The following is a 13211-nucleotide window of genomic DNA, read 5'->3' on the forward strand; positions in this document are numbered from 1 at the left end:
TTTTACTTGTGATTTATATTAAAAAGTATATTTAAGAAATTCAATATATATATATTATTTTTTTCAAATTGCAAATATAACTTTGTTATGTTACTAATTATTGACATAACCGATTAACCGAACCGAAAAAACCCAAACCAAAATGAGAAAAACCAAACCAAACCAAATTTATTTTGATTCGGATTGGATTACACTTCTTCAAACCAAAAACCGAAAACCCAAACCAAAAAACCGAATGCACACCCCTACTTAATAGTCCTAAATAAATCTTGCATCATTTTGGCCCTATGTTTTCTCTTATCTGATTTATTATCATTTTTAATCTTATGAAGTCATAATTTTAAATAAGAGGATATTTTTAAAGTAATTAATATTTGGTTGAAATTGGGTGTTTTAGTTATATTTAGCTAATTATAATCTCTAGTTATATTATTATTTGTGATTTGATATATTTAATATATTTTTCATCAAAAATGATTTTAAATATGAAGATCATATTTAATATAATGCAATAATTGTGCAGCAATATTTTTAAAAAAAAAGAAAATTTCATGTATATACATGTGTGTCTTGTATTAATTTCCACGAGTGCATTTAGTAGAATATGAAAGCATGTATCCAATATCAATTTCACTAGTGTATTCAAAATCAATTTCATCTAATGTATTCAATATTAAATATTTGGTGTATTTTGTATTGGATATGATGTATCTAAAGCAATTTTAAACAATGTATATGTGTATAGATACATGCATCTGGTATCAAAGATACATGTATTTGATATCAAATATGCACTAATACATTTATCAATGACCTCTAAGTGTCATCACCATGAGCAGGAAGAGGAGAGAGAGAAAGAGGGGGAGAGAGAGAAATAGGTAGGAGATATGCGAACTAGAGAAACAAAAAGAAGTTTGATAAGAAGTTATTAAATGCTGAGTGATTATGTAATTATTTTAAAATGTAATGAAATTTAATAGATGATATGGATGTTTATCTAATTACTTTTTTTTTAATGATTAATTAGTCCTGATTAGTAGTGTGACGTATCCAAAATTTAATAACAACCCTTATACATGTTTGGCATACGTTACCAGATTAAGGGAGTGGTCCATAAAGTGTAATTTTCACTTGTGGCTATCTTTTATCAATTCAATACAATATATTATACCGTACCATTTTCTCTATATTTTACTCACAAAAGTGCAACTTTTTATCATATTATATAAAATGTAGTTAAAGAGTTCATTTTTATCCAACTTTTCTAAAACTTTATGCAAGTAACATTTTTCAAGTAGCCAATGTTAATTTTTTCTTAAACTTCCTTTAACTTCAATGTTTATACTTAGCTTATTGAGCCACATAGTGGCATCTACGTTTCTTTTCTTTTTAATTTTCTCATTTGAAGTAGTATATGTGAAGTTAAAACATATACGACGAAATATTGACTGTAGAAGATAAGCAGGAGTATAAATTATGGCCAGGAAATTGAGTCATATGATATCCATATTTGTGATCCAAAACAAACATAATAAAGGTGTGATCCACTTCCATCTTTTTATTTCCACAAGACACTGACTATACATAAAAGCAAAACTTTCTGCTCCTCCAAGTGGTTTTACCCCATGATATTTGTGATGATGAGCAGTAGGTGATATCTTTGTTGCTCGGACTCTTCAAAAATTTCATTAGGTGTATGTCGTATCCTTCAAAAGCTTTGCATTTTTAAGCGATCCGACACGAGTGTAGCAACATTTGGTGAAGATATTTAAACTAGAAATCAAATCTTCATTGGAAACTCAATTAATACTGAATACACGAGTTAATACCTCAAAAGGTCACTCAACTTTGAGAATTTATTTAGTAAAGTCATTGAACTTTGTTTTAAATCAGTAAAATCACTCAACTTATGCTTTTGTATCAATAAAATCACTCAACTAAATTTATTATCTATCTATCATCATCATATATTATTATAAGTGGGAACAAAAAAGTTAAAAGTTGAATTACGATTTTACCCTTACTATAAATTAGAAGAATGTTACACAAAAGTTAGATTATTGTTTTAACCCTACATTAAATTAAAATGTTATAAGCTATTAATAAATTAAATCTTAAATAATAATTGTATCATATTATTATATTATTATATTAATGCTAATCAGTATATACTTGCTTGTTTGTTTTATCCGTTTTTGGCTTTTGATTTTCTTCCTAATCTAAATTACTCTCCCATAACCTATAAATGTTCACTTATTGCTATAATAATTATATTAAAGAAGGTGAATGAAGAGTTGCACGGTATTTAATTATGAGAGAAATGTTCAGTTATAGCAAAAATAATTATGAATAAGGAGAATGAAGAGTTGGGGTAATTTACTATAAGAGTCAATATTATATTTGTGTAGCAAAGAGGTCACCCAATGGTTATATAGCAAAAATGCATGATTGTTAAACAAACTTTTCATTTCACTCTAAATACATTAGTTGATCACTAATCACTTTTATTATATTCTTTTATTTTTTACAGGAGAAAAATATACATGTACATTCTAAAACTTCATACGGAGCTTACAATGTGATGGGAATGGATGTTGAAAATCTTTGCGGAGGTTGATAATCATCTTTTCACAAAGTTGGCCTTCTAACAAGAATAGTAAGTAACTAATTAATACATTTTCATGTTTTGAAATCTTCTCTTTTAATATTTAATTTTTAGGCAATTATTGACGGAATTCCGCGCGTTTTCACTAATTTACATATTTTGGGTAAGTGAGATGAAAACTCCCTTCTTCCTTTCTTTGTCATTTCACTTAATTATGTTATTTAAGTTGATCATCGAAAAAGTGCTACATTTATCTTTCTTTCATTAAATTTATTCCCTTTATTTTATAAGAGCTTAGTTTTTCCCTGTTTCATATCATACATAGCTAGCTACAATCTTTGGAAGAAAATTATTGTAGATAATAATGATGGTCATCTAAGTATTATGTTGATTACCTAATTTTTTATTGCATTCAACTATGTACCGTCTCAAAGTGTACAAAAAAGGCATCCACGTTAGTGAAGTTTACATGCACTTCTTAAATTTAGAGCAAGAGTTCCTTGATATGTTACATATCATCAGATGCTATATTGTCTTAATTAGTTTTACATAATTCAACATATTTTATTTTCCAAATAAATAACTAAAAGTTAAATGAAAAGAATTAGATGTCACCCTTGTATTTGTATAGAGAAACATATATATATTTAGATATTTTAGTCTAGAAGATTATATTTGAAATCCTTCTTTTCATTTATTTTTGGATGCAAAAGTAAGCTTTATATAGAAACATATTTTTTTTTTGGTTTCCCACCCGGTGTCCGGTACCCACATTGGAGCCTGACTAAATTTGGATTCGCGCCGGAAAGTCCCACATTGGGGGGTAAAGCGCTCCCTAACAAAGGCGACTCCGTATACATAAACATATTAATCAATACAAGCTTTATCGTATTTATAAAAATATAATTTGATAAATATTTATATCTACATGAGATTAGACTTACATAAATTTTAGATCGTAATAGAAGATAAACGTGCAACGCACGTTTCCAGAACTAGTACTACCTTAAATGCATGAACTTCCAAACTTGAATGTTGAATTACTATTATACCCCAATTAAAAAAACTCAATTTATATTATTTATTAACTTAGTTAATTGTATTATATTAAAATTAGATACCTTTTCACATAAAGGGTTGTGACTTTTTCAATGAGTTGTGACTTTTCAAAGGGTTGTAACTTTTCTGAAGGTTGTGATTTTTTCAAAGGGTTGTGACTTTTCTCAAGGGTTGTGCCTTTTTCCATTGAATTGAGACTTTTACAAAGGGTTGTGACTTTTCCGTTGAGCAGTGACTTTTTCAAAAGGTTGTGACTTTTATGATAAGACACAATTAGCACCTATTGTTACTACTATTTGTTAACTATAAATAGAGGAGTTTCCTCTTACTTTAAAACTATGATTTTTAAAAGTTTTCTACTCTTCTTCTTAAAAAATCCCATGTGATATTTGCAACAGTTGATTAAGTTTGAAATTCAATGAAATTTGAGGTACCACATAAGAAAGATTTGGTGAACAAATTGTAACAGATCATGCATCAATTCACACTCGATTTTCATGAGTTAACAGTGATAAATAGTTGTGGGAGAGACAATAATATTAAACAAATATGAAAAAAGGCACATGATTTGAGTAAGATATTTCTTCTTTGTTTTTTTTATTTTTTATTCTTTTACCCTCATACGAAGGAGTTTCTTCCTAATTTTCCTAAAACAACAGGCATCAACGTAGTCCATTGAATTATTATTTTTGATTTTAAATTGACTATTTCAAAAATAGATTTTCACTATTACTTATAACATGATAATATAGTCATGATAATAATTATTTTTTAGTAGATATGTAAGTAAGAATGAACGGAGAAAGTAAAGTGTTGGTTGGAGCAGATTTCAATCAAATGAAATATTAGGGTGAATATAGCATGAACATATATTTTTGTCTTCCTTCTTCATTGGTTGTATTGTTCGGTATATTTTTTCTTTTTTCTATTTATATTGAGTATGAAACTTTTTAAGTATGAATTTTCGGTTATTTTTGGTTCATTTTAATTTCAGAAAATGTTATGTCACAAGATACACTCCTTGCTAGATACATAAAAATTTGTAAAAGATATAGACAAAAATTAAAATATTTATTCTAATTCTTATTAGTGTCATCCACATACTAAATTTCAAATATGAATATTTAAGAGAAAAAATGTACTTAAATGGTGTTCATCATCTATGTTCATAAACTCAAGAGGAAAGGCACTTTTTGTATTGACATTTTTTTTCTATTTCGTTGGTTAGATTTATTTAAAAAATTGAGTGAAGTAAAAAATACTATTACTGAAGAAATGCCACTTTCTCCCCATATTTAAACTTTCAATCTATTTAGAAATGTTTCAATACTATCTTTTCATTTTGTTCTGAAATACAAGTAACTATATCACAATCTGTATTAATCATTAAAAATCACTTGTCCTATGTTCTTTCAATTATAATTATTTACTAAAAAGCTTTAATTTTGTAATATTAATTCTACTTTACAACGTCGTATACTATAAATACAATACACACGTGCAACGCACGTGCCGTAAAACTAGTTCATTTATAAATATATAATATATATTTTTATCCACATGCAATTAGACTCAAATTCATTCATAATTCTACCCATTAACCTAATTAAAAACCACACACTTCTTCAGCAATAACTAAAACCAAATTCTAATTTGTGTCCCGTTTTTCCTCTTCCATATTATTTACACGATTTTTTTTTTCACTTCAACACAAATTTCCCCTCTTTTGTTACAAATAAATTCACACTCATTTTATTCAGCTTCTGATTTTATGAAAGATTGTAAACTTTTCAGTAGTAAAATTCAAAATCTTGAAATATAAATTAATGGTTCTTGATTCATTAGTATAGATAACTGCCAATTTGTTTTCGTAACGGGTTATGCAACATGTTGTCGTTATTGTCTGTGTCACTTCGAAATGGTTCGTCTGTATTGCCAGCTTATTTATGCAAAAAATTCTGGAATTGGGACTTCTTCAGTAATAGCTTAAACTAGACTCAAAATGTACAGGGAGATTGCAGGAAGATGAAGAAGTGTTGGGTTTTTTTAATTGGGTCAATGGATAGAATTGGGAATGAATTTGAGTCTAATTGCATGTAAATCAATAAAAATAATTCTATGATAAATTTAGTTGAGTGATTTTATTGATACAAAAACATAAGTTGAGTGATTTTAGTGAAACAAAATAAAGTTTAATGACTTTGCTAGATAAATTCAGTAAGTTGAGTGATCTTTTGAGATATTAACTCTGAATACACGTAATAGTTTTTATTGGCTTTGAATTGGTAGAAGATTTTCAAAACTCTCCCCAGGGAAGTATAATGGGAGAGACACTAATAGGGCTTCTTACAGTGTGTTTTCCATTCTGTTCAACCCAAGTGATTGAACCATAATTAAAAACATAGCTCTCATGACCTTCACCTCTATAGCGAATAGTCAAAGTGTAGCTCTTCTTCTCATATTTTTTCCCAAATGTTAGAACTTGTGGTGATACTGAAATGCTGGTATTCTTTGGCACTTCCACTAATGCTTTATATATCGCTGCACCTGAACCAACATTCGTAACCGTCCTTGTAAATTTCTTCACTAACAACGGATAGTTGTTACCATCACGGTCAAACTCGTATAGAGCAGTGAATGATGGGTAATTGAGATCATCTGATGCATTTGAGCAGTTGTGGTGATTGGTTGCTGATCTAGCGATAGTTTTGAATTCGTCTTCTGTGAAATTCATGGAGCATAGAAGATTGACATAGTCTTGTGGAGTTGCATCGTATATTAGTCCGGGATCAAGTGCTCTGTTGGGATCAATGAGCCCTGGTCCAATGCCGTATGGTGTGGTTGGTTCGTTGGTAGTAGCCACAGTGATTCGCTTTTGAGTGTTATCCAAAGGGTTAGCAGTGGTCATTATTGCTGATTTAATAGCTGATGGACTCCAATCAGGATGTACGGATTTTAGCATTGCAGCAATTCCAGATACATGAGGACTAGCCATGGATGAGCCTGATTCGATGTTGTAGTCACTTCCCAAAAACATGCTAGTACCAACACGAATGGCATCTACCTCCGGTGGCCAGGCGCCTACAACTGACACCCCTGGTGCTATTATATCCGGTTTTGATATTCCAACATAGCTTCGAGCAGGACCTCTACCGGATGAATAGGCGAGTTTGGGTGTAGGTGTGATGACATCTTCATACGTCTCTTGAAAATGTATTGTCACAGTAGGGTGCTTGGTTTTCCTGATGTAATCTTTCACTTGCTTACCTTCCTTTCTGCCAATCACAACCCCAGGGCTGTGAAATGATTTGGAGGTGAGTGCTCTTGGATCAGAAGAAATGTAGATAGCTGCCAGAAATCTAGTATCCGTTACGCTGTTCATTTGAAAGGAAAATCCAATTGCAAGATCAGAGGAGAAATCCTCCGGACCATCACAAACAATGACTTGAATGAAGGGTGAGTAGGCATCGGATAACAATTCAGTTGAATTGCAAGAAGAGGCGGTCTTGTTATACGCCAGGGTTGTATCCTTGATAATTGCTCTCAAGGGAAACAAACTCCAACCCCTAATCTTTTGCCCATTGCCTAGAGTCAGAGTCCCTGCAAAGGTTCGGTCTGTGGAAGCTGATCCAACAGTCATTATCCACGGGGCTCCATTCACTAGAGTTCCAAAATCTGGACCGCGATTACCTGCTGAACCAGTCACGAGAATGCCCTTCATCATAGCACCAAAAGCCCCAATTGCTATATCGTCTCTATATAGCGGAACATGAGCTGATCCACTAGACATGGATATGATGTCAACTCCATCAGCAACTGCCTGATCCATACCAGCAATCATATCTGAACTGGTTGTCGATCCAAGTTCACGCCATGATACTTTGTAAATAGCCAACCTAGCACGGGGAGCAACACCTTTTGCAGTTCCCTTTCCATATCCGAAGTAGGAAACTCCTTGGACATAATTTCCTGAAGCAATTGAGGCTATATGTGTACCATGACCCCAAGAATCCCGGGCAGAAAATGTGGTAAGATTCACATGAGTATTCTCAGCTACAGCTCCCTTGTAAAAGTAATTAACCCCAATAATTTTTCTATTGCACAATGAAGAGTTGAAATCAGTGCCTGCTCGACAAATTCCCTTCCATCTTTTCGGGATTTCAGGCATACCATCATCCCTAAAGCTAGGCGATTCAGGCCATATCCCCGTGTCAACGAGACCAATAATGACATCTTGGCCAAAATTAGAAGCTGGCCAAAGACCAGAGGAAGGATTGAGCTTAAGGAACTCAGGGGTATGTGTAGTGTGGAGTTCAATGGGTACATCTTTATGAGCCGAAACAAATCCTGGAGACTTTTTCAAGGCTTCTAGTTCATTTTGGGACAAAACAGCGCTGAAGCCATGAAATACGTTGTCATAAGAATATAGAAGCTTTGGAGCAGGATGGTGGCTATTAAGTGAAGCAGGAGTTATAATCTTAATGGATTCAATTGTAGAAGAATGCCAGTGATGGTGAGTAGCAAATATCTTAGGCATTAAAGACTTGTCCAAATGGACAATGTATGTGCTTCTCTCTGCTAAACAGAGAAGAGGAGCAAACAGAAAGAAGAAAACAAGATAGGAGTAGTTATTAGGCCACTCCATTTTGAATTTTGAGTGATGATTGTATACAGTACTTCTATAAGAATTTATAGATCAATGTAGTTGTAGATATTTCAAATTTGAAGATAAGCACCATTTATTTCATGTCATAGATTTGGTAGTACAAATGTGATATTATAAAATGTCATAGCGTGGTCCCTAGGCGGCTACTAATCAAGCGGTTCCCATGCCATAAGTGATTTGATGGCATTTAGTATGGCATGTAAAGATAATTTGTGGTTCGAAGTAATGTAGATCACATTACATTGTTGTTGCTAGTTGAAATATCATGTCTAGTGGTTTTTTTTCCCTCAGAGGTGGTCTGTTCTTTGTTGTCGAACTACGGGATTGACTTACCCTCCAACCGGTTGAATAGGTTTGAAAGAAGACATGAAAAAACTGTTATAAATAAAGGGCATGAAGGACGTCCTCTTTAGGACTCCCAATCTAAACTCGTGCTTCATCCATGATCCAGCTCTCTCATCCACATCAATAGTTGAATATTATCAACTGGAGAAGAAATGGATTCAGCTCTCTCAAAAAGGAATATGAAATTGTGAATGGAGTTTGCTTAAACACTTCTTTGAAGTAACTGAAGAATTGGGGCCCTATAATTACACAGCGATCCGAATGTCAAAGTTTCAGAAAAAATAGAACAAAAATCAAACCGAAAAATTGATTTATTTTGGTTTGGTTTGATTTTCGATATTTATGTCCACCACTAGTATTTACCAAAATATCTTATTACATCATAATGCTATATACTCACAAGACAATTCCATGGTTGACAGACAACTGAATATATCTACTTGGGTTGGGAAGGACGGGAGCCATCAGTATCTAATTAACTGCCCAATTGTAGCAGTCCCTACTCTGCAGCTGGACTGGTGAAGTCCTTAAATTCTAAGACTTTTCAACATGTATATTGGGATGGTCATTACAGTACTAGCAAATGAAGTTAACTTCCCAAAATTTCAAAGACTTTTCAAAAAGAATGATATTATTATCTGATTTTCTTTCTAAAATTTCACTTTTAAATTCTAGCTAGATTGCTTAGACATTCCATCACTATCCAAATGGGCACAATTAGTCCAGATTTGGGAGATAAAGCGCCATCTGTCAAGAGATTGTCCATTCTCAAGATTTGAACAAGAGATATCTAGTCATCTCACTCCTAGTTATCCAAACATAACTTTAAGCTCCCCCCAGGCCCACTGTCTCCTTCTACATTATTGATTTTGAGTCATTCATCAAACTCGGGACCATGAAAAATGTCACTATGCCCTCATCTCCCTGGATTGATTCTCACCTCCACAGCACAATTGCGCCGGTAGTTTTGAGTCATTCATAAAACTTGATTGGTAAGAGTTCACTTTTACACAAATATGCTGTCTTTACTACATTAGTGTCACTCAAGCTCATTCCAATCTTCTCCACCTAACAGTATTAATTGTTACAAGGACCTAATCTTTTTATGTGTCCTATAAAGTCAATGAATATTTGAGTAATGTGTAGTGAGTGAAAATGGGATCAAGAAACATTTGGTTTCCATATTCTCCATATCTAGTCTTGTTTTCATGGGCACTTTCTGCTCATCTCTTTTTAGCTATCGCACAAAGATCCACTTATATTGTCCATTTGGACAAATCTTTAATGCCTAATGTCTTTACTGATCACCATTATTGGCATTCTTCCACTATTGATTCTATCAAAGCTTCTGTTCCTTCATCAGTAGACAGATTCCACTCTGCTCCAAAACTTGTTTACTCTTATGACCATGTGTTTCATGGCTTCAGTGCTGTTTTGTCCAAAGATGAACTGAAAGCTTTGAAGAAGTCACCGGGTTTCATTTCAGCATACAAAGATAGAACTGTGGAACCTGACACTACTTACACATCTGATTACCTCAAGCTCAATCCTTCATCTGGTCTATGGTCAGCTTCTGGTTTAGGCCAAGATGTGATCATTGGTGTTCTTGATGGTGGCATCTGGCCCGAATCTGCAAGTTTTCGAGATGATGGTATTCCTGAAATCCCTAAAAGATGGAAAGGAATTTGCAATCCAGGCACCCAGTTTAACACTTCCATGTGCAACAGAAAACTCATTGGGGCTAATTACTTCAACAAGGGACTTTTGGCTGATGATCCCACTCTGAACATTTCCATGAATTCTGCTAGGGATACTAATGGTCATGGCACACATTGTGCTTCCATTGCTGCTGGGAACTTTGCGAAAGGTGTTTCCCATTTTGGATATGCACAAGGAACAGCAAGAGGGGTTGCCCCGCGAGCTAGGATAGCTGTATACAAGTTTAGCTTTCGTGAAGGAAGCTTAACATCAGATCTAATTGCTGCTATGGACCAAGCTGTTGCAGACGGTGTTGACATGATATCTATTTCTTTTGGGTACCGTTTCATTCCTTTATATGAAGATGCTATATCTATTGCTTCTTTTGGAGCTATGATGAAGGGAGTGCTGGTTTCAGCTTCAGCTGGAAATCGAGGTCATAGTTGGGGAACTTTAGGCAATGGATCTCCATGGATCTTGTGCGTGGCAGCAGGCTTCACCGACCGGACATTTGCAGGAACATTGACTTTGGGCAATGGATTAAAAATTAGGGGGTGGAGCTTGTTTCCTGCAAGAGCCTTTGTCAGGGATTCTCCGGTGATTTACAATAAGACTCTATCTGATTGCAAGTCAGATGACTTGTTATCACAAGTTCCTGATCCCCAAAACACCATCATCATTTGTGACTATAATAAACTTGAAGACGGTTTTGGTTTTGATAGTCAAATTTTTTCTGTCACTCGAGCAAGATTTAAAGCAGGTATCTTTATTTCTGAGGATCCAGCAGTGTTCAGGGATGCTTCTTTTACCCACCCGGGAGTAGTGATTGACAAAAAGGAAGGGAAACAAGTCATCAATTACGCTAAAAACAGTGTTGCTCCCACTGCCACCATAACATTCCAAGAAACATATTTGGATGGAGAAAGGCCAAGCCCATTTCTTCTTGGATACTCATCACGAGGGCCCTCCAGAAGCTACGCAGGAATTGCAAAGCCAGATATTATGGCTCCAGGGGCACTTATTCTTGCAGCAGTTCCACCTAATATCCCTTCGGTTTCTATTGAGAACCTACAATTAACCACTGATTACGAGCTTAAATCAGGCACATCCATGGCTGCACCTCATGCAGCTGGAATTGCAGCAATGCTAAAAGGTGCACATCCTGATTGGAGTCCTTCAGCTATTCGCTCTGCCATGATGACTACCGCAAACCATTTGAATAGTGCACAAAAGCCTATTACAGAGGACGATAACATGGTAGCCTCGCCTCTAGGCATCGGATCAGGGCATGTTGATCCAAACAGGGCACTTGATCCCGGCCTAGTATATGATGCTACTCCACAAGATTACATAAATCTTATATGCTCTTTGAATTTCACAGAAGAGCAATTCAAAACATTTGCAAGATCATCAACCAATTACGATAACTGCTCAAATCCATCAGCTGATCTCAATTATCCATCATTCATTGCCTTTTATTCATACAGCCAGGAGGGTAACTACCCATGGTTGGAGCAGAAATTCAAGAGGACCCTTACAAATGTTGGTAAAGGTGGAGCAACTTATAGAGTAAAAATAGAGAATCCTACGAACTCTACAATTTCAGTGTCACCACAAACATTGGTATTCATGAACAAAAATGAGAAGCAAAGCTATACTTTGACAATTCGCTATAGAGGCGACTTCAACTCAGGTCAAGATGGGTCTATCACTTGGGTTGAAAAGAATGGAAACCATTCAGTAAGAAGTCCAATAGTGTTAACTACCACAGTTGATTTGTGGGGGGCAGAAGATTAGGATTTATGATCCTGACATTATGTATGCTGAATGAACAAGTTTTTGTTATTCGATAAACTATGTATGCGTTACAAGCAACTTTAAGCCTTTTTATCGCTAAGAACTCATTGTTCTATATATAAAAAAAAAGAGTTTAATAAGCTTTCCTTGCGATGTACTACATATAGATAATTCGCTTAAGAATATAGACACCATAGAATGAAGCTTGAGATATAAAATAACATATTGGAGATATTTTTCAATTGTTGAAACTTGAAAAAGTTAAAACATAAACGTTTGTGGTTGGAAATCCAAGCAGAAAAATCCAGAGACTTTTCAAATGATATTTTGGGGATGGGCATTATAATTGAAGATGTTGATGGGTCGATGACAATTTTGAGCCGGTAGAGTCAGAGGCTTATCCAAGATTTTGACAAGATGGGTGCATGATTACGAAAAAAATGCATTTTATAAATTTGATCAATTTAATTTTTAGGTTTTAATATGAACCATTAAATTTTAAAAATTATAGGTTCAAAATATATAATACTACTAGTTTTAAATTTTAATACACACATTTGATTTAATTATATAAAAATTTTACAGTGCTAAAATTTTAGGAATTTTCAATGTGACACACTTGAAAATTTTGAAAGATTAAAGAAAAAAAAACTAAAGCAAAATTAGTTGAAACGTCAAAAGTGTAACCGATAACCAGAGGTGTTACTCCAAAAGACAAGATAGATAAAATATTAAAATTTTTATCCTCACGAGCGATGCACACAATCATCATTGTATTACTATATGAAATTTTGAATGTGAATTCACACATCTATATTTAAATATTTTTAAAAAAAATATAACATTACTATATATGATCTAGAGAGGAGAGCATGGGTTCACAAAATCACGTGAACCACGGCACCCCCTCTACATACGCACCGACTGGAGTTGAGGCTTTCTGAGAGGCAGGACAATATTCGAAATCTATTGTTTGTCAAGTATAAGACATTTTCAATTAGTTATCAAACGTCAAGCAGAACACATTTTCTATTTTAAAGT

General features: G+C 33.9%; 2 protein-coding genes across 2 annotated transcripts; one reads left to right on the plus strand and one right to left on the minus strand.

The window, feature by feature from the left end:
• Positions 1–5905: 5905 nt before the first annotated feature.
• LOC125814829 (subtilisin-like protease SBT3) lies at positions 5906–8327 on the minus strand. Its single transcript, XM_049494271.1, has one exon. It carries the CDS (start codon positions 8307–8309, stop codon positions 5961–5963), a length of 2349 nt encoding a protein of 782 aa, XP_049350228.1. The 5' UTR covers positions 8310–8327; the 3' UTR covers positions 5906–5960.
• A 1478-nt stretch (positions 8328–9805) lies between these two features.
• LOC125814831 (subtilisin-like protease SBT3) lies at positions 9806–12226 on the plus strand. The gene has a single exon (XM_049494272.1). It carries the CDS (start codon positions 9831–9833, stop codon positions 12168–12170), a length of 2340 nt encoding a protein of 779 aa, XP_049350229.1. The 5' UTR covers positions 9806–9830; the 3' UTR covers positions 12171–12226.
• Positions 12227–13211: the final 985 nt, after the last annotated feature.

Source organism: Solanum verrucosum, unplaced genomic scaffold (assembly GCF_900185275.1).
Source record: "Solanum verrucosum unplaced genomic scaffold, falcon-dt-bn FXZP01000034.1, whole genome shotgun sequence".
Lineage (NCBI taxonomy): Eukaryota > Viridiplantae > Streptophyta > Magnoliopsida > Solanales > Solanaceae > Solanum > Solanum verrucosum.